The sequence below is a fragment of the Oncorhynchus masou genome, chromosome 10 (assembly GCF_036934945.1).
Source record: "Oncorhynchus masou masou isolate Uvic2021 chromosome 10, UVic_Omas_1.1, whole genome shotgun sequence".
NCBI classification, from domain to species: domain Eukaryota; kingdom Metazoa; phylum Chordata; class Actinopteri; order Salmoniformes; family Salmonidae; genus Oncorhynchus; species Oncorhynchus masou.
Genome location: NC_088221.1, coordinates 13,836,559 through 13,857,829, shown reverse-complemented (window position 1 = coordinate 13,857,829; position 21,271 = coordinate 13,836,559). Strand labels below are relative to the sequence as shown.

The window sequence follows — 21,271 nt, the reverse complement described above, 5'->3', positions numbered from 1 at the left end:
TGTCCCCCCCCCCTTCTCTCCTCCAGTTGGAATTGACTGAAGTCCCCTGAAACTGGTGACTTCCTATTTATCCCTGAACTCTGTACAGCTCAGAATGGCGGTGCAGCAGCACTCCTGATTAGCATGCAGTAATGATTGTGAGCTGGGCTCCATTGTTCTAACACCTCCCCTCTCCTCCGCACCAATCTGTCACCATTCAGCGGGCTAGCGCTGCCTCAAATGCTGCTCTCCACAAATGAGATGGATAATTAGTTGCCCCTCACGAATGCTGCACTCTTCTCACCCCTGATTGCTTTCACCTTTTTGCTCCTGGCAATTTTGACACCTCGTAATCAGCCTGCTGCTTCTCCCTCTCGATCCATATCCATCTTCATCCTCCTCCTCTTTGATTTAAAAAATATATATTTCCTCCTATGTTCCCTCCAAACGTACCTGCCACAGCCGTCACAGCTCACATGGAACAACAAGCTGGCCCAGGTTAGGTACACAAGCTGTTCCCCTCAAGGTGGGCATACAATGGGCTCCCAAGAGCTAAAGTCAGCGTCCTTAGCTAGCTGTCCACATTGCTTTATTAACAAGTGAGTAAACATATCAAAAAAAAAATCATAGACCTAGCTGTCAGTGCAGCTTCCCTCTTCCAAATAATAAGCAGTGACAACATAATTATGTGCAAGCATCTGTCGATGATTCCAGAGAGAGAACCATACAGTCTGCACTGTGTTCAACTCTTCACAGATTTACAAGGCAGCATCATTAGGGAGATGGGTTATTTGTATTTGCTACATTTTTTCTGAATAAATTCTCTCTATCTTTCACTGTCCATAATTTGATGTGAAAATTCTGCAATTTATGTTCATCCAAGTTAGGCATAGCACATTATGCTTGGCACATTGTACATGACTAAAATGTAATATTCAGCTTTGTAAATACAGCACAAGGACATGTTGTTTCAGCTATTTCACCCTCTAAGATAATGTATTGTTGTTGTATTTGTGTGGTACTAATGTCTTCCTCTCCCCTTGTCCACGTGAACAGCAACACATTATTATAATAATCTATTAGCATATGTCAAAGAGGACGAATAGGCTCTGCTCTTTCTTTTGATATCAACTCCTGCTCACTTTTGGTTTCTCCTCCATCACAGAAGATTTGAACATAACCATGAAGATTGGTGAAGTATATATATATATAAATCAGGCAATAATGTCAGTGATAAAGCAAAGGCCATATTCTGTGATTATCAAATCCTTCAGACTCGACTCAATATGATTCAAAATAATGTAAAATATATTAAATAGCTATGAAGTATCCACCGGTCTCAAGTAAAGCATGTAAAATGGGATTAATAAGAGACCCTGTTTGCAGTCTTCACACCAGCTCATCTAGACAGCACAAGTGTTACTAGCCCATATCCGAAGGGCTGCAAGGTCCTCACTGCACACAAATGTTTTAATACACGTATTTCCCCTACTTCACTAAGACATCATCACACAAGATAGTAAAAATGACTACAATTGTTTGCAAAGCTGTGAATAAATATTGCCGAAGTCAAACACTATTTGTACACTCTTAGAAAAAAAAGGTGCTAAAAGGGTTCTTCAACTGTCCCCAAAGGAGAACCCTTTGAAGAACCCCTTTTGATTCCAGGTAGAACCCTTTTTGGGTTCTATGTGGGACCTTTTCCAGAGGGTTCTACATGGAACCTAAACAGGGTTCTACCTGGAACCAAAAATGGGTTCTACCTGGAACCAAAAATGGTCCTCCTATGGGGACAGCTGAAGAACCCTTTTAGGTTTTGGGAACCCTTTTTTCTAAGCATGTAGGCAAGAGGCTAAAAGTCTCGTGAAAATCGACTGTGTTGCTAACATCTTGTGTATAGGTACACTTTTACTAGCTGATCAGATATAAGTAAAGACTATAAAATTAAAGAGTATCAAATGTAAAATGTATTCATGTCAACCAACCCATAAAAGGGGAGCAGGGGAGTGCTAAATCACGTTCATGCGTCTATTCATCTGTTAATAAAGTACCACCTATCGTCTGAAGATGTATAAGACTAATATTGTCAAGGATAAAAACATTGATCTACAAATTGCAAGATAATTTGTCATGTAATTGAAGAACTGAACCGGTACCTGATATCATGCGGAGTAACACACAGTTTAATTAACCTGTTTACCTGCACAAATCTGCTTTCAATGACCATATGGTGTTATAAATTATAACATTGTTTCAATTAAATGGAATTATTTCATATTCTGCACTAAGCATACCATGCAGCTGCTACCAATTACAAAAGCTAATTTAGCCTATTAGTATTTATGTATAGCCTACTTTTAATAAAAATGCCTGTGACCAGTATTTCACAAACCAACATGTGCACAGCATAATCATTTAGACAGAAATCATCACTATAAATTGATTAGCAAAACATTATGCTGCCATATGTATCTTGGATTGAAATATTACTATATGTCATAAAATAACCACACATTTTTCTATACTTGTAATTTGCATGACTCACACATTTCCAGATCCACTTGGAGAATCAAAGTGGATGCTTCTTCAAAGATCTCAGTGAATGTTCCCCTGAAAATACATACAGTATCAATTTGTTACAGCTTTGGGGGACAAATGTAGGCCTACACGTACACACTGCATGTCAATATACTTGCACCATGCATGCCATTAAAATCCTTGTGTATAATCAAAAAACATATTAAATAATGTGTGAAAAACCAAGATTAAATGTTTGCTTTATTATACTCAGACCAATACTGTACAAAATCATTTCATAAATCGACGTGCCAATTTCCAAGTAATATCTTAAGAGAAAAACTGTAAAAATGTACCATTAACCTCTTACAAATTAAATAAATGTTTGAGAGTGGATTCAAGTCCCAAAACGCCAGTGTCATGTGACATACAGCAGAGCGCGTGTTATTCATGGTGTGGAAACAAAGACATGAATTAACCATGAATCAACCCTAGAGGTGTTGTACTGGGCAGCCAATGTCTGCTAGTGTCAATTGCTGGCTTCACTCTCCCTCTGGCAATGAGTAAAAAGGTGGCTGTTCATGTGCTCTTCGGGAACTACCGCGTTGCAGTAGGTACATATATCAGGGCTGTTGTTGTTCATCTGTTGTTGCTGTTCCGCACTCACGGCCTGCGCTGCTGTTGCTGTAGTAGCGTCGCAAAGCTCAGGGCGCCACAGGGGCTACATGGAAGGACAAACACACCACTTTATACTCTAGAATTCATACACTTAGCATTGCTTACACTCACCCACTTACAGCACGTTAGGTCATGTGCTTGGGTCTTTCACTGAGGAAAGATCTGTTGCTCCGGGGGAATACAAGCAAAGCATTGTCCAACTTGAACCCGCTTTGTCAACATCCATAGTTCCTGCCCAAGACTTGTACTATTGTAATGCTGTATATTTGCTACAGTAGGATTGAATAGTTATTCGTTTCTGGCATTCATGGTAAGTTAGAAACTGAGAAATCCAACCAATGACATGATCTAATAGCAAAATAAAATCTACCATCAGTGTGGGTGTTCTACCATTATATACCATACAACAGCCACATGTCTCAACAAAGGTGTATTTCTTCGGTGTATTTTATTTTATGTTGTTGTTATTTTTATTAATTACATTTATTAGATATTTTTTAATCTGTTCATTTTTTTTATTTTCTCCACAATTTTGTGGTATCCAATTGGTAGTTACAGTCTTGTCTCATCATGTTATCCTGGTGTACGGAGGAAACACTGTACACCTGGCGACCGTGTAAGCATGCACTGCGCCCAGCTCGCCACAGAAGTTGCTAGTGCGCGATGGGACAAGGACGCCCCATGGGTCTACCGGTCGTGGCCGGCTGCGACAGAGCCTGGACTCGAACCCAGACTCTCTAGTGGCACAGCTAGCACTGCAATGCAGTTCCTTAGACCACTGTGCCCCTCAGGAGGTCATTCTGTGTATTTTCTAACCAAAAGCATGGTCTTAAATAATACTCAATAAAGGCCAGATGACCTTCCGAAAATTTTAAAGAATACTACGTGACAGGTAAGATCAATTTGAAATAAATAAAAAAGCAATACTGCCTCTATCATTCTGCATTCACGACCTCACAGGTGTGAACAGTTGTACTGATACTGGTAATCATAAAATATACATTCCTTTGGTTCTGAGATCAACATAGACTTGTATAACCAACTACAAAACTGAATGGCATAAAAGCATTATCGTCTAAAACAATTGGTGTGTTTTATGATCATTTGTAATAACTATGTAACATGCATTGTTGTACACATAGGCCTATCATAGCTTATTGTGATTAACAACTTTCAGAGACTTGCCACACTTGTGTCGATGTGTGAGGTTGCCTTGTACTATTTATACGCTTTCTCTCTCCCATTTGTTTGCCAGAAAAAAAAATCAGTAGTTGAGTTTCCTAATTTTACCTGCAAATAAAGGAATGAGCTTTTCCTGTGAACCTCACCTGCTGGTGTCCACGCACACTCTTGTGTGAGAGCGACACGGAGGGGGAGGGAGGGTGAGAGACAGAGGTAGGATACAGGAATGGGATGGCCAGCTCCATAGACGGTTACCTCTATGACGGCAGGGACAGTGCTGACTGTTTCCCTTGGCACGGACAGGTCAATGTGTTTTTCCAGAGCGCTGTTCAGGAACTCGTATTCACTGTCTGTGGAGGGGGGGAACTTGATGTTGAGTGTGGTGAGAGAGTCCACTTGGTTCGTGTCCTCTGGGCTGGCACCGCGGGATGCCAGGGACATGGGCGGGTGCTGGAGGTCGACCCCTGGCCTCAAAGCTGAAGGGAAGGGCCTCTCCGCCTGCTCCACGGCCACGTCTGTACACTGAATGGGCATGGAGAATTGCTGCTCTGTCGAATGTCAAACACAATGCTTTCATCATACTGTTTCTGTAACATTTCGACAGTCACTTACGACAGTTAGATATGAAGTTTTCCCATTGAGTAGCGATTAGTTCAAGTAATGATGAATAATCAAGTAATAATGAGCAATGTAAAGAACATTTTCACTTTTGTTTTCAACAAGTATAAATACACACGGTAAGTATAATATGATTGTAGTTTTTTTCATTCCCATCATTACATAACTAACCAGCGCTACATCACAGCATGTGTCTGTGGAATAATTCAACATATTTATCTGCTCATTCTATTTCCACACAGGTGGAGGTCCATGGTTAAATAGGCCAACAAGGCATTAATGTACGGTTCTGCTTAAGGTGTTGATGTCTAATTGTGTATAGGAACAAAGCTAAAGCTGACATATATAATTACTAATATCGTGTTATGACATATCCAAAGCAATTGTAGCTCAACATATTTTCTCTATTGTAATCAAATTAGAGTACATCAGTTCAGGCCTTGGGTTCCTTTCAACAGTGCTGGAATAATAAGCAAATTCCAAATGACTATTGTGCAGACTTTAATATTACCATTTGCCATGTCATTTCTTCTGTAGATTTTTTTCAGGTGATCTTTTTGTCTCTGGGTTAATGTGCGTATCTGCTGGAATTTCCCCCGGAGAGCTTGATACACTTCAAGAACATCTTTACTGAGAGACAAAGAAATGCAAGTAAAATAACTGCTTTTCATTTTATTTAAATGAAGAAAAGACGCACATACTAATGCACATACGTCTCAAAACTGCTGGCTACTGGTGTTGTGTGGGGTGAAGATGACACAATCACAGCAGTTTCCATATTTTCCTTCTGAAAAACAGACACACACGGCATTGAGGACTGACACTGCAGGAAATACTAAAATGGTATTGTTTTCTGCATAATGTGACCATTTCATAAATCTAAATATTAATGTCATAAAAGTCATATACTGTAACAATAATTATGACAATTATACATTCTAACCAAAAAAATCATGGGTGACGCCTTGTGATCTCAGTTATTAGGGAATTACTTCTCGTCAATAAAGCTGGCGGTTCTATGAAGCTGATGACTATGGGGCGGCAGGCAGCCTAGTGGTTAGAGCGTTGGACTGGTATCCGTAAAGGTTGCAAGATCGAATCCCCGAGCTGACGACATACAAATCTGTCGTTCTGCCCCTGAACAAGGCAGTTACCTGTTCCTAGGCCGTCATTGGAAATAAGAATTTGTTCTTAACTGACTTTCCTATTTAAATAAAGGTAAAATGAAAAAGAAATGGCCTCAGACCCTGAGGGTTGGTGATGCTATCCTCTAGCGCCACCTGTTGATGAAAGATAGTATGTGCGTGTTCATGCTTTTAAAATGAGCGAGTTTTGATAATATTACAATATTACGAATTCATATTTTTTTGAAAACATTGATGTTATCCAGCAATAAATGTATTACAGAAATGCAACCAGATGAATGATGGCCTATGTCACAGGAAGTGGATCTATTGTATTGTACATTGAGCTCTGATACAGCTATCAGGGTTTGAAGATACAGAACAGTATCTACAAGCAAATGTATAATTTATGAACAATAACGTCTGTGTGTGTGCGTGTGTATGTGTGAGAGAAGATATTGAGATTGTTTTGAGAGATTTGAGATAAAAATGTTACGAGGCAGCCAATGGGGATGTCATGTTTGCACCCCAACACGTCCTTGCGTCTACATCCTATTTGTAAACATAAATAAACAAGATCTAACTCCAATCTCATGTGGATTGTTTGATTATGTTAAACATATCTACCAAGTAATGAATCTTCCTCAAGGAGCTTCCTGGGTTGTCAAAGAGATGTTTGGAAGGAGACAAGGTTTCTTCTTCCTGTTTTCTAGGTGCAGCCTCACCTATGACCTCTCCTAAGAATCAAATAAGAGAGGAAATATAACATAACCTAACTACTTAGTCAACACAGAAAATCTAATTTGCAATGTCCTGAAACAACAATAATATTTATTACAGCACAATTTATCTCCCGGGGAATAGACAATGCAAAGGTATGCCGGAATGTTCCCAATGTAGGCATCTCGTTTCTTTCACTGGAGATGAACTGTGAGGTATAGAATATGTCAGAAAATGTCATCATGCAAACAATTCTATTAAGAAAACAACTATGCTTGTCACTTACCTGAGGGTTGCTTAGTTGCTGAAATCAACTGAGCTTTGAGTTTCAAAATCAACTGCTGCTGGTCTTCTATCTGTTTCTGAAGTTCCTGAGTGTGCCGTTCATAATTTACCTTCTGTAAATGTAAAACTTCCGTTACATAGGAATCGTGAACGGCATCACTTACTGGTAGCTAGCCTTTTGTATCCTTTATAGTTCGTTACTATGTAATGATCATGTATTGCATTATATCGAAGCACTGTGGAAAGCTATACCACATCTCACTGGACAGAGTTCAAGTCTCATAAGTGAATTAGAAGAGTTGGGGCCGGATTCCCAGACCCAGATTAAGTCTAGTCCTGGAATAAAATGTACATTCAGTGGAGACTATTCATTAAAATACATTTAGAGTCCAGGACTAGGCTTTCCGGGAAACTGACCGTTTGTTTTTTATCACTGTGCATAAGGTATAATACCATCTGCTGTAGTTCCTTTTTGGCGCTGTCTCTCTCGATAGAGGCCTGGCGGTAAGCTTCATAGGCCTTGTTGAGCTGATCTCCAATATTCCTCTCCATGCTGTGTGCTCCACAATCATCACTGACACAGCAGTCATGGGGCCTGGCGCATCATATCACACATCTTAAGTTTAGGGGCACAATACAGCATTAAAGCACACCATCACATCATTTGCTGTAAGAAGGTCCTATGAATCACATAACTTGGACAAACACCTGAATACAACGGCAAAAGCAAAGTCATCCTCTCTCACCATGACACTGGGTCCAGTGCGTACTTCTCTTTATCACCTGTCCTTGCTCATTTTAGAAACTCAAAAGATCAACATTTCTGGTTGATTATACAAGTGTCCTCAGTAAAAACAGCTTCTTAATGAAAACAAAACAAACATCCAAAATATGTACAGAAAAGAAACTGTTGGGAATAAAAAACATAAACTGATTAAATCAATTGACACTGATGCGAAATTAAATATTAGTCTTCTTCTTTTTTTTAAACGAGTACAGTGCTGTGTACCAATACATTAATTTACATTGTTGAATGCCATGGTTTGTTACTAGTCAATTAATCTTTGGTCATACGCGAGAAATGCCTGCAATCACTGTAATAAACAAATGTGTGGAAAATATGAGATATTCACTGTGCACTGAGAAGATGTTAATAGATTTAATTAATTACAATGGCATGTATTTTGGGTAAACACACCTCAATGTGGTTACCCATTATTAATGATAGCTAATGAACAAAAACAAATAGCCTATCTCTTCTTTCAAAAACGTTGCATTATGCCACGATCAATACATTAAGCTACTAATATGATAAAGTCAACAGCCAATGACCTACAATGGGAAGCTATGACAGATCTAATACTTTTAAAAGCCGTTGTTTTTCTGGGAGTCCTGAATATATTATTTTCAGACTTATGATAGTGAACTGAGCATGGTACTGCTCTGATATGATTGGTTACATCATTTGAACACAGCTAATCCAATTCTCCATCTTGTCATTTATTTTAATAAACACCCGTTTAAGACAGCACAATAGTAGTCACGGTATGTAACTGATTGCATACCAAAGTGCATGATACTACGAAGACATATACTAGCCTGAAGCAACCTAATAGTCATACATTGTAGCACGAACTGGCTACATCATATAACGTCGACCTTCATTGGCGAATGTACAAAATCTGTCCGGTACAGTATCGAGCAGTGTCAATAGTTGAATAGTTGAGTACGTTTAATACCTAACTAGACACTCGTTGAGCTCGCCTCGACTTTCGTATCTGACTGTATAACTGCAGTAGCTTACCTTCATTCGAATATGTCCAAATTATTGTTTTGATACTTCGACAAGTTCTTATTCTTCAGGTGGCCTACATTTACTACGTGCGGGAGTGGTGTATTTCGTACAAATGTTCATTGTACATGCATTATAACGCTTGGGGAACTTCCCTCGGGGAATCCCCGAGCATAGTAGACTTCCGCCTTGCTTGACTGACCAATCATCTTTGAGGTAGTGTGTTCTTGCTGGGTGCTTAGCAAGTTGAGGGTTCTTCTTGTCGCCTACACGTCTGCAATGTTGTGCATGTAAAAAGTAGTCAGATAATACAAAGTGTCAGAAATGTATGTGTTGATTTTTTTTTGTCATCTTCTCTGATTTCTCTGTTTTCTCACACTGTTGAACTTAGCTAAATTCAGCAGAAACCAACATTTCAGCCTCATCAGTGTAAAAGGTGTTTTGCTTAAATTGTGCCTACTTGGTCTCTGATAGATAACATGTCTATTTTAATATTTTACTACACATGTTGCTCTTTGCAAAAAATAAGTATCACTAGCTGAGATATTCATATGACCATATCACTAAGCACTATTGATTTAGTAAACTTTATAGTGTTATTTTTAATGATTCAGACAGAAAGGTGGGGGCATGTCACTGTGTACTGCAGCCTACAGCAAATAATCTGCTTTCATTGCATAAACATAGTACAAAAATATATCAGCATCCAGCTGTAGGCCTTTTTTTCCCCCACAATATGCAATTACACATTTATTAACATGTATTAATGCAATCATAACTCATGAGTATTTTGCTGTTTCACACATTCATTGAATAAGTTAATTTGTGCATAACTGCAAAAGGAAAATGGGACAGTGCCAAGTCCAATAGTGACCAACAGAGGGCAGCTAGTTGCCTTCAAATACATTCTGTATTGAAGAATAATATATCTCACCATGGTCATCTTTATTAAGGGATTTCCTTAAGGCACTGTCAAAACAGTAAAAAAAATGTCCCTCTGTGAGACAGTCCAGTGGCCAAGAGAGATCGCAGGAAGGCACTGAACAACAGTCTTTCAGGTGAAGTCGTGTTTTTTATATACAGCAATGTGTAGAGGTAGGCAGTCGACTTGATATTAATGGATCCAGAAAAATAATAAAAGCTCAAATACAAACTGTCTAACAAACACTATTCACAGTTATAACTACAGCTATTTACTATAGGCTAATGACTCTCATTACAGCCATCTCGTAGGCTAGTGAGGGACAGGCAGGTATCCTAACAATCAGCAGTCTACCACATTCCTCCAGGCCCGAAATTCTTAAACAGACTGGCATAAATACCAGTTGGCAACCAACCTTTCTTCCTTGATTGGATCATTCCAACTCCCTTCCCTGGCTCCAACATTGGCGTCTCCAAACTGGGTATAAATGGACACCCTCGTTCCTCTTTTACTGTTATGTTATTACCGTATGTTGTCTCAGGATCTCACGGTTTGACTTTAGTGTTGAAGTTTGTCCAGGGAGGGGATAAACGTCAAGTTAAGTTTAGGCATTAAATCTGAATGGTTAAGGTAAGGGTTAAAGTTAAGGTTTTGGATAGAGTAAAAAACTTGCACTCACAAACTTTTGTACAGTATAATTTCAGCCAGTAGTTTTGAAATTGGTGCTCACGAGCCCAAACGGGTCCCCAATTGTCGTGTACTACGTCATCCAATTGTGTACTACGTCATGCATTTCATGTGATATATTACGAATTTTGCAATTTGAAGGATATCATACTAATTTTGCAATTCGTGTGATATGTTATAAATCCAATTCATGCAATATGTTACAAATTTGTTGTGCTGAAGATCCCGTAGTGCATCTTTAAGGTTACAATTCTAAGAAGATGGGATATTCTCTATATGACAACACATTTTTCAAAACATTTCAGTCCCTCCTTCTCAAATCAAGAGTAGGCCTACACATATGCCTGTTGGCAGGGGAAGAAGAGAAACCTAATAAATTCAGCTAAGGCACTTTGACAAAGATACCAAAAAATACATTAAAGTATGAACCTCCATAGGGTTGAATGGCTTGTGTGCCTCTGAGTATAAACAGTGTGTGTGGGGAAAATTTTGTCTCAGAGACTCATACTAAAGGAAGGAATGTGCTAGGTCAGTTACAACAGTGCTTGCTCTACATGCTTCAACCTTAGCCACATGGATGTTTGGAGATATCTCTTTGAATACTTGGCATTCTTGTCAGCCTTGTCTGTGTGAGCCTCACACCTCTGTTTGCTGCCATAGCATTAATGGCCAGAGGGGAAAGATGCTGAGGCTCTGATTGCCACATTAATTTCACCCCTGTGAAAAGAGGGGTGGGGCCTACTCATTTTGTTTGCACTCTAACAATTAAAGCATGTGTTTGGCTATACAATAGGGGACTTGTACATTGAGTGGAAACACAACCTACACTCTAAAAATTAGGGCTCAAATCACATTTTTCTAATCAAATCAAATATTATTTGTCACACACAGAATACAACAGGTGTAGAACTTACATTGAAATGCTTACTTACAATCCCTTAACCAACAATTGAGGTAATATCTACATGTAGGTAGAGGTAAAGTGACTATGCATGGATAACACACAGAGAGTAGCAGCAGCGTAAAATGAGTGGTGGGGTGGGGAAGTGTGCAAATAGTCCAGGTAGCCATTTGATTAACTGTTCAAGGGACTTATGGCTTGGGGGTAGAATCTGTTAATAGGGATAGCCTCCTTTTTTTCAATATTCGCCTAAATGACATACCCAAATCTAACTGCTTGTAGCTCAGGCCCCGAAGCAAGCATTTGCATATTCTTGGAACCACTTGAAAGGAAACACTTTTAAGTTTGTGGAAATGTGACTTGAATGTAGGAGAATATAACACAATAGATCTGGTAGAAGAAAATACAAAGACAAAACCAACCAGCGTGTTTTTTACCAACATCTTTGAAATGCAAGAGAAAGATCACTGTTATAGCAATCACTCTGGTTTTAATTCGAATAATGTCCACAAGATGACAGCAGTGTATGTGCAAAGTTTAAGATTGATAACTTGAAGTATGACTGAACCTCGTGACTTTTAGTGTGAAGTCCCCAGGCACATTTGGCCAAATCGTGAAGGAGACATTCGCATTCATATTCCATTTTTCTGCAAGAATATCGTCAAATCTGTATACTTGGACTTTGATTTAGCTTTCCAAGTATTAGTAGCCTTATGATAAGTTTAACATTTGCAAACAACCAGTTATCATAACTTCATAACTCTGAATATCTTTATAATTTTTGTCCAAAATGAAAAGGCATGCTGTCGTACAAGGTTAGAAGCTACATTTTACGACATATACATACTGGATACTCCCGTAAAGCCCAGCACATTGGCTATCTAGCTAGCTTTGTTTGACCCCGATTGGTGCTTATTTGACAAAGATACAGCTGTTCAAGTGAAGGCGTCGCTCTCTGACCAAATATGGAGTCCTGTAGGATATACTACACTCCTAATGAAATAGTGAAGTCTTGTTACCTTCTAGGATCTCTGCTGAATAGATACAAATGTGATTTGACTCGTTGAAACAACGTTTAGGGTGAGATTTTCACAGATTCCTTTCTTTGCAAATTGAACGAGTGGAAATACAAAATCGACCGTGCATGCTATATGGACCTTTTAGGATATGAAAAATGATTTTATCTAACAAAACGACACTTCATGTTATCTCTGGGCCCCTTTGGATGATAAATCAGAGCAAGATTTCAGAATGTAAGTACACATTTCACCTTCAGAGGTGAATTTATCAAACCTAAAAGTCCTGTGTGGCTCAGTCGGTAGAGCATGGCGCTTGCAACGCCAAGCGTCGTGGGTTCGATTCCCGCTGGGGCCACCCATATCTAAAAGTAGTGGCCCCAGCCGACTTGTAAGTCGCTTTGGACAAAAGCGTCTGCTAAATGGGATATATTATTATATTATATTATTATTATTATATTACTATCGCGGGGAAAAACTGTTTTGTTGTTAGGATCTCTCCTCAAACAATAGCATGGCATTTGTTTCTACTGTAAATTGGACAGTGCAGTTATATTAACAAGATTTTAAACCCTCAGCCGATATAAGACACATATATGTACCGACATTTGTTGTTTCTCTAAAATCTGCGATCTTGTTGTTACCTACCCTTACCACCTGGGGGGCAGCCCGTCATGAAGTCCAGGATCCAGTTGCAGAGTGAGGTGTTTAGTCCCAGGGTTCTTAGCTTAGTGTTGAGCTTTGAGGGTACTATGGTGTTGAACGCTAAGCTGTAGTCAATGAATAGCATTCTCACGTAGGTGTTCCTTTTGTCCAGGTGGGAAAGGGCCGCATGGAGTGCAACAGAGATTGTATCATCTGTGGATCTGATGCAGCAGTATGCAAATTGGAGTGGGTCTAGGGTTTCTGGGATAATGGTGTTGATGTGAGCCATGACCAGCCTTTTACAACAGTTCATGGCTACAGACATGAGTGCTACGGGAGGATAGTCATTTAAGCAGGTTACCTTGGTGTTCTTGGGCACAAGGGACTATGGTGGTCTGCATGAAACATGTTGCTATTACAGACTCGGGACAGGCTGAACATGTCAGTGAAGAAACTTGCCAGTTGGTCAGTGCATGCTAGGAGTACACGTCCTGGTAATCCATCAGGCGCTGAGGCCTTACAAATATTGACCTGTTTAAAGGTCTTACTCACATCGGCTATGGAGAGCGTAATCACACAGTCATCAGCCCTGCCACATCCGACGAGCGTCGGAGCCGGTGTAGTACGATTCAATCTTAGACCTGTATTGAAGCTTTGCCTTTTTGATGGGTCGTCGGAGGGCACAGCAGAATTTCTTATCAGCATCCAGTTTAGAGCCACTAGGAGCACCGCGTCTGGATGAGCATTTTCCTGTTTACTTATGACCCTATACAGCTCGTTGAGTGCCGTCTTAGTACCAGCATCGGTTTGTGGTGGTAAATAGACTGCTATGAAAAATATAAATGAAAACTCTCTTGGTAAATAGTGTGGTCTACAGCTTATCATGAGATACTCTACCTCAGGTAAGCAAAACCTTAATATTAGATTTCATGCACCCGCTATTATTTACAAATAGACACAGACCGCCATCCCTTGTCGTACAGGAGGAAGCATAGAAAAATACTTCTTGAAATTCTCGATTATCATAGATTTAACGGTGATGACAGTGTTTACTAGCCTCAGTGCAGTGGGCAACTAGGAGGAGGTGCTCTTATTCTCCATGGACTTTACAGTGTCCCAGAACTTTTTGGAGTTTGTGCTACAGGATGCAAATTACTGTTTGAAAAAGCTAGCCTTTGCTTTCCGAACTGCCTGTGTATATTGTTTCCTAACTTCCCTGAAAAGTTGCATATCGCGGGGGCTATTCGATGCTAATGCAATACGCCACAGGATGTTCTTGTGATGGTCAAGGGGAGTCAAGTCTGGAGTGAACCAAGGGCGATATCTGTTCTTTGTTCTACATTTTTTTAAATGGGGCATGCTTATTTAAGATGGTGAGGAAAGCACTTTTGAAGAATAACCAGGCATCCTCTACTGACAGAATGAGGTCAATATCCTTCCAGGATAGTTTGGCCAGGTCGATTAGAAAAGCCTGCTCACTGAAGTGTTTTAGGGAGTGTTTGACAGTGATGAGGGGTTGTCATTTGACCGCAGACCCATTACGGATCAGGCAATGAGGCAGTGATCACTGAGACCCTGGTTTTATTTATTTTATTTTTCCTTTATTTAACTAGGCAAGTCAGTTAAGAAAAAATTCTTATTTTCAATGACGGCCTAGGAACAGTGGGTTAACTGCCTGTTCAGGGGCAGAATGACAGATTTGTACCTTGTCAGCTCAGGGATTTGAACTTGCAACCTTTTGGTTATTAGTCCAACGCTCTAACCACTAGACTACCCTGCCGCCCCAGGGTGGTGTCTACCCTGCCCCAAGGTGGCAGGGTAGGCAGCAGAGGTATATTTAGAGGGCAGGTTGGTCAGGAGGATATCTACGAGGGTGCCCGTGTTTACGGATTTAGGGTTGTACCTGGTAGGTTCCTTGATAATTTGTGTGAGATGGCATCTAACTTAAATTGTAGGACGGCCGGGGTGTTAAGCATATCCCAGTTTAGGTCACCTAACAGTAAGAACTCTGAAGATAAAGGGGGTGCAATTAATTCACTTATGGTGTCTAGGGCACAGCTGTGGGCTGAGGGGGGTCTATAACAAGCAGCAACAGTGAGAGACTTGTTTCTGGAAAGGTGGATTTTTAAAAGTAGAAGCTCGAACTGTTTGGGCACAGACCTGGATAGTATGACAGAACTCTGCAGGCTATCTCTGCAGTAGATTGCAACTCCACCCCCTTTGGCAGTTATATCTTGGCGGAAAATGTTGTAGTTGGGGATGGAAATTTCAGAATGTCTGGTGGCCTTCCTAAGCCAGGATTCAGACACAGCTAGGACATCAGGGTTAAAAAAAATAAAACAAACTTAGGGAGGAGGCTTCTGGTGTTAACCTGCATGAAACCAAGGCTTTTACGGTTACAGAAGGCAACAACAGATAGCTCCTGGGGAATAGGAGTGGAACTGGGGGCTACAGGGACTGGGTTAACCTCTACATCACCAGTGGAACAGAGGAGGAGTAGGATAAGGGTACGGCTAAAGGCTATAAGAACTGGTTGTCTAGTGCGTTGATAGAGACTAAAAGGAGCAAATTTATGGCCGTAGTAGAATAGATTCAGGGCATAATGTACAGATAAAGGTATGGTAGGATGTGAGCACAGTGGAGGTAAACCGAGGCGTTGAGAAACGATGAGAGAGGTTTCGTCTCTGGAGGCACCAGTTAAGCTATATAAGGCATTTTGAGTGGGACTGATGGCTCTACAGTGAAATAAAACAATAAGAACTAGCCAAGACAGCAGTAGACAAGGCATATTTGCATTAGAGAGAGGCATAGAGCAAACACAGGTGTTGAACAGGAGAGCTAAGACAACAATGCGTAAACGGCGATGAATGGGCAGAGTGGGTTAGTTAGGTACATACAGGATCTGAGTTCGAGGCTGGGGCCGACAGGTAAACAAAATGAGGCACCGTGTTATTGAAACAGTCCAGGGGGCATCAGCTGTGTAGCCGAGTGATCATAGGGTCAAAAGAGCAGCAATAGGTGAGTCAGGGTGCCGTTCTGTAGTCACTACTATGCTAGGCGAGCAGGGGACACAGCTATCAGAAAAGTTAAGCGGGCCGGGGCTAGTAAATGGTTCTTCCGAGACATTGTGACAGACTAGCCTGTTGAAACCCCCTCGGTCGGACGGTTAGGTTGGTAGACCAGTCGGGATGGATCGGCGGGGCTCCGTGTCGGCAGTAAAAGTGTCCAGGCCAATTGGAAAAATAGGTATTGTAGCCCAAGCATTGGCTGAAGGACATCTTTGGCTAGCCGGGAGATGTGCCATGCTCGAGGCTAGCTCCAGGCTAACTGGTGCTAGCTTCAAGACAGAGAAGTTAGCCAGGAGTAGCCACTCGGATAGCAGCTAGCTAGCTGTGATGATCTGGTGTAAAGGTTCAGAGCTTGCGGTTGGAATCCGGAAATGTGGTAGAGAAAAAGCAGTCCGATTTGCTCACGCTGTGCAGACTGGCAGGAATTGACCGGGCAGAGGCTGGCTGATGTCCAAGTAAACGGTGATGACCGCAAAGCAGTGGCTAACTGACTACTAGCTAGTTAGCTGGCTAGCTCTGATGGGGGTTCCGGTTCTAAAATGTAAAAAATAGCAGATCCGTACCACATTGGGTGAGGCGGGTTGGAGGACAGTATGTTCAGTCCGTAGATGGAAAATGAGATTAAAAACATAAAAATATATACGAAATATATATGAAGAAAACAATGTATACATGGGACGGGACACGACAAGACAAATAGTCCTACTGCTACGCCATCTTGGAAAGTTGTTTATGATGATACCATCTATCTTTTCATACTTGTGAAAATCTTAATAAAACAGAAAATGGATACAATTCAATGGATATCAATCAACAAAGAGGTAAGAATATGTAGGCTATAAAAAGGCTAGCTGTATTGGGTGCAAATGACTGAACTGCTCACTTTTGTGTCTATGTCTGCAGGTATACAAAGGTATGTCAATTGGTATTGGTATGTTATGCAGAGCACATTTACCATCCTCACTTAATGAACCTCTTCAATTAATATCCCACAGTCCTCTACATTATGGACAAGGTATGTGTATGATAACCACAGTTTTTTAAATTCACATTTACAACAAACCAAGTTATGAATACTGTTGTGTATGAATACTGTAATGTTTTGTTAATCATCTGTATAATTACAATTTGTTTGGATTCACAGACTTCACCCTCCCTACACCTCTGATGAATATAACAGGAAACCTGTCCGATCACCATGCACTGCAAAATCATTCTGGCTATGGATACGGAGAACATCAACACATTAACATCAACAAGCCATTGGACTGGGAGTATACCTCATATTTAGATTTATTTATTTTGCTTTGCCACTAAAATCATAATAAACACTGGCAACTAAACTATTGTGATATTGTTATGCATATTATTATTATTATTATTGACTGGAATAGATTGAAAAAATCACTGAAGCTGGAGTCTTATATCTCCCTCTCTACCTTTAAGCATCAGCTGTCAGAGCAGCTTACCGATCACTGTACCTGTACACATCCCATCTGTAAATATCACAACCAATTACCTCATCCCCATATAGTTATTTTTGTTGTTGTTGCTCTTTTGCACCCCAGTATCTCTACTTGCACATCATCATCTGCACATCTATCACTCCAGTGTTAATGCTAAATTGTAATTATTTTGCCACTATGGCCTATTTATTGCCTTTCCTCCATAATCTTACTACATTTGCACACACTGTAGATACATTTTTCTATTGTGTTATTGACTGTATGTTTGTTTATCCCATGTGTAACTCTGTGTTGTTGTTTTTGTCGCACTGCTTTGCTTGGCCAGGTCGCAGTTGTAAATGAGAACTTGTTCTCAACTGGCCTACCTGGTTAAATAAAGGTGAAATAAAATAAATAAGTACAAAAAATAAACAAATTGTACACCGCCCTATGGGACTCCCAATCATGGCCATATGTGATACAGCCTGGATTCAAACTAGGGACTGTAGTGACACCTCTTGCACTAAGATGCAGTACCCTTGACCACTACGCCACTTGGGAGCCTGAATGTTCTATATTCTCATTCTGTGGTGAAGCTCAGCATGTATCTGCTGCTGGTCTTTGTGGCCCCCAGCCTGGCACAGTGACTCTTTCTCCGCAGACTGTATCCAGGGATCACCCTCTTGGGAGCCCTGCTTTGTAGTTGTCATCCATGACCCTCTGAGACATTCCAACCCCGACCTCTTCACCTGGTGTGGATGATTTACACATCCAGATAGGCCACAACAACCACAATTCAGATTACACCTCTGATGTTTCCTGTCTCGAAGGGGACTATACGGCAGTAGGGTTGTGACTCTCCTCCACAACTCACAATATTAGTTTAAGTGTTGCTTTGACCATAAGGCTAGTGGGTACAGTCCAGTACATTACTGGGGCCAAGCTTCCCGCCATCCAGGACCTCTATACCAGGAGGTGTCAGAGGAAGGCCCTAAAAGGGGTCAAAGACTCCAGCCACCCTAGTAATAGACTGTTCTCTCTGCTACCACACGGCAAGCGGTACCGCAATCCAAAAGGCTTCTTAACAGCTTCTACCCCCAAGCCATAAAACACCTGAACAGCTAATCAAATAGCTACCCAGACTATTTGCATTGCCCACCCCCGCTTTTACGCTGCTGCTACTCTGTTTATTATCTATGCATAGTCACTTTAACTCTCCCTACATGTACATATTACCTCAATTACCTCGACTAACCTGTTCCCCTGCACATTGACTCTGTACCGAGTTCCCTCTGTATATAGCCTCGTTACTGTTATTTTTCTGCTGCTCTTTAAATACATTTTTTACTTATCTATTTTTTACTTAACACTTATTTTTCTTAAAACTGCATTGTTGGTTAAGGGCTTGTAAGCATTTCACTGTACGGTTGTACCTGTTGTATTCGGTGCATGTGACAAATAAAAAAAAAATTAAATGTTGAATGCTAGACTTGAAAGAAGTATAGGTACGCCTATCATCAATATTCCTTCTGGTTTATGTATGCATACAGAATTTCTTTATACTCCCAAGTTAACTAGATGTAAACCAATTCTGACAGATGCCATGTGCTGCCCCTCCCCCCAGCATATTAGTGTCAACTTGACACCTCAAAAAAGCACATTTTCCATTTAAATGTCTCTGCTATCATAAACTAAGCATGTTCTGTAACACAATCCTTGTCACCTTTTTCTAGATAGATCCGACCCACTTGGTTAGGTCTGAACACAGTCAGGGGAAGCAGAAATCTGATTTGCTGCTTTCCTCCTTGCATTTGCACACATTTTTATGAGATCAAAGGAAAACTGACAGTCATTGGCTTCAAGTCGGCGCAGTCCACTTTTCCACATAATCTCAATGACTATTCAAACTCAAAGTAATTAAAGGTGTCATACATACTATGTTCAAAATATATTGGAAGTGTTCACTAAATGTTCAGTAAAAAACTCTTTGACCCAGCAATACGCATCATAAAGTGTGCAGAGAAGAAATGCAATGCAGTCAAAAGAAGAATTTCTAAAACCGCTTGTCTTGTAACGCTCTGCCATGAAGCCTTCAGTGATATAGAAAGAAGGACCCCATACATTTTTGTCTAAAAGTCTACGGGGAAAAGGAGGTCTCTAAAGGAGGTCTCTAAAGGGGTTCTCTAAAAGAGTCACTAAAGGGGGGTCTTTAAATAGCGTCTCTAAAGTAGGTCTCTAAATAGGGTCTCTAAAGGGGTCTCTTAACTCAATCATAAGACGTCAGCTGGTGAGGTCAAATAAGGTTCGTAATTGCCCTAGTTCTCCTGGCTATTAGGTCATGCGGTATCCTGTGACAAGATTATAGTATATATGTCAAATGTTCAACGTTGGCAATATCCTTTGACTTTAATTAAAGGGCACTGAGTGTATGCCACAGTAGATTCCCTAACTGTCTACTTAGCAAAATGACTCCTCTGAAACATTTAAATGGCTGGGCCCCATCTGAATTAAAACACTGATGGCACAATCCGTCAATTGAATTTCTGCTACAGATGTAATGGCACTTATAAACATTTTATTGATTGTTTGTAACAGGTTGTAGTATAGTGGCTATTCATTCAATCTCCATTGCCAGTCCTTAAATGAATGCAAGCAAGGCGTGGGTGGATGTCTTCTTCTGGTTTGCCAATTCCAGACAAGGAACTCCAGATATATTTATTGCACGATGTTCTTTACATGAGTGAGTCTTGAATGACAACCCTGAAAGGGACACTCCACTTCTAGTCGAGATGGGGTCTGTCCTGTTGGATGCACAGCCCTCTGGAGCCGGACCTAAGCAAGCCAGTAAATCTTGTCCCATCTGATGGTTTACCCCATGTCTTCGAAGCTAGCAAAATAAACAAACTGCTGTAGGTCTGCAGAAACGGGAGATCAGGCTGAGGGCAGAGCAGAGAGAGAAAAAGCTCAAGCATGCCGGGGGGAGGGAAGAGGAATGCTGGGAGAAATCTCACAGATCAAATTTCAGGAATCTGGCGAACAAGAAACTAAGAAGCAATCCTGAAATGAAACTCGAAAGTCAAATGAAATCCACAAGGGTTTGGAGGTCGCAGAAAATATTACACTACATTTTGGCTTTTTAGTCAATTATTTGTGTAAAAATGTTAAATTCTGGAAAACAGACCCCCAACTCAAATATGTTTGGGTTGGTCCAACAGTAGAGTGATTACGTTATAAGTCGGTATCCGTCGTGTGGGAGATATTGTGAGTGGAGTAAGGGGCTATTTTTCACCTGTACACATTTTGCCCTGACCCCTGTAGTGAATTATTCAGTTTGATAAATGAGCATGTCATCTATGTACATCTGGAAGTGAGTAGCAGGACACATAGACAGCAGATAATAAATGGACAATGAAGGGAGCACCAAGACAACCAGTGACCCTTAACAGACCCTCCTGAGCCTTTAAAATGTAACGGATAAACCAAGTCCATGGTCAAGCCATTGCCTACAGAGCTCCGGTTAGATGGCAATGGTGAAGAACAATGAACACAGATAATTGTTTGGAACAAACGTGCCGTGTGCTTGTTATTTCCCCATCTTGGTTTGAAGCACGGTGCAAATCTTCTGATGGTTGATTTTCAGGAGGACTACTTGTTGTACTTGACAGAAAAGAGTCATAACCACTACTACAATA

The 21,271-nt window shown here is 40.6% G+C and overlaps 1 protein-coding gene across 1 annotated transcript; it reads right to left on the bottom strand.

The window, feature by feature from the left end:
* Window positions 1-2,739: 2,739 nt before the first annotated feature.
* LOC135547179 (TRAF family member-associated NF-kappa-B activator-like) lies at window positions 2,740-9,072 on the bottom strand. Its single transcript, XM_064975936.1, is given in 9 exon segments — window positions 2,740-3,217; window positions 4,503-4,604; window positions 4,606-4,904; window positions 5,486-5,604; window positions 5,688-5,761; window positions 6,726-6,835; window positions 7,105-7,216; window positions 7,557-7,719; window positions 8,908-9,072. Coding segments are annotated over 8 exon segments (1,107 nt in total). The 5' UTR covers window positions 7,656-7,719; window positions 8,908-9,072; the 3' UTR covers window positions 2,740-3,025.
* Between the last annotated feature and the right edge of the window lie 12,199 nt (window positions 9,073-21,271).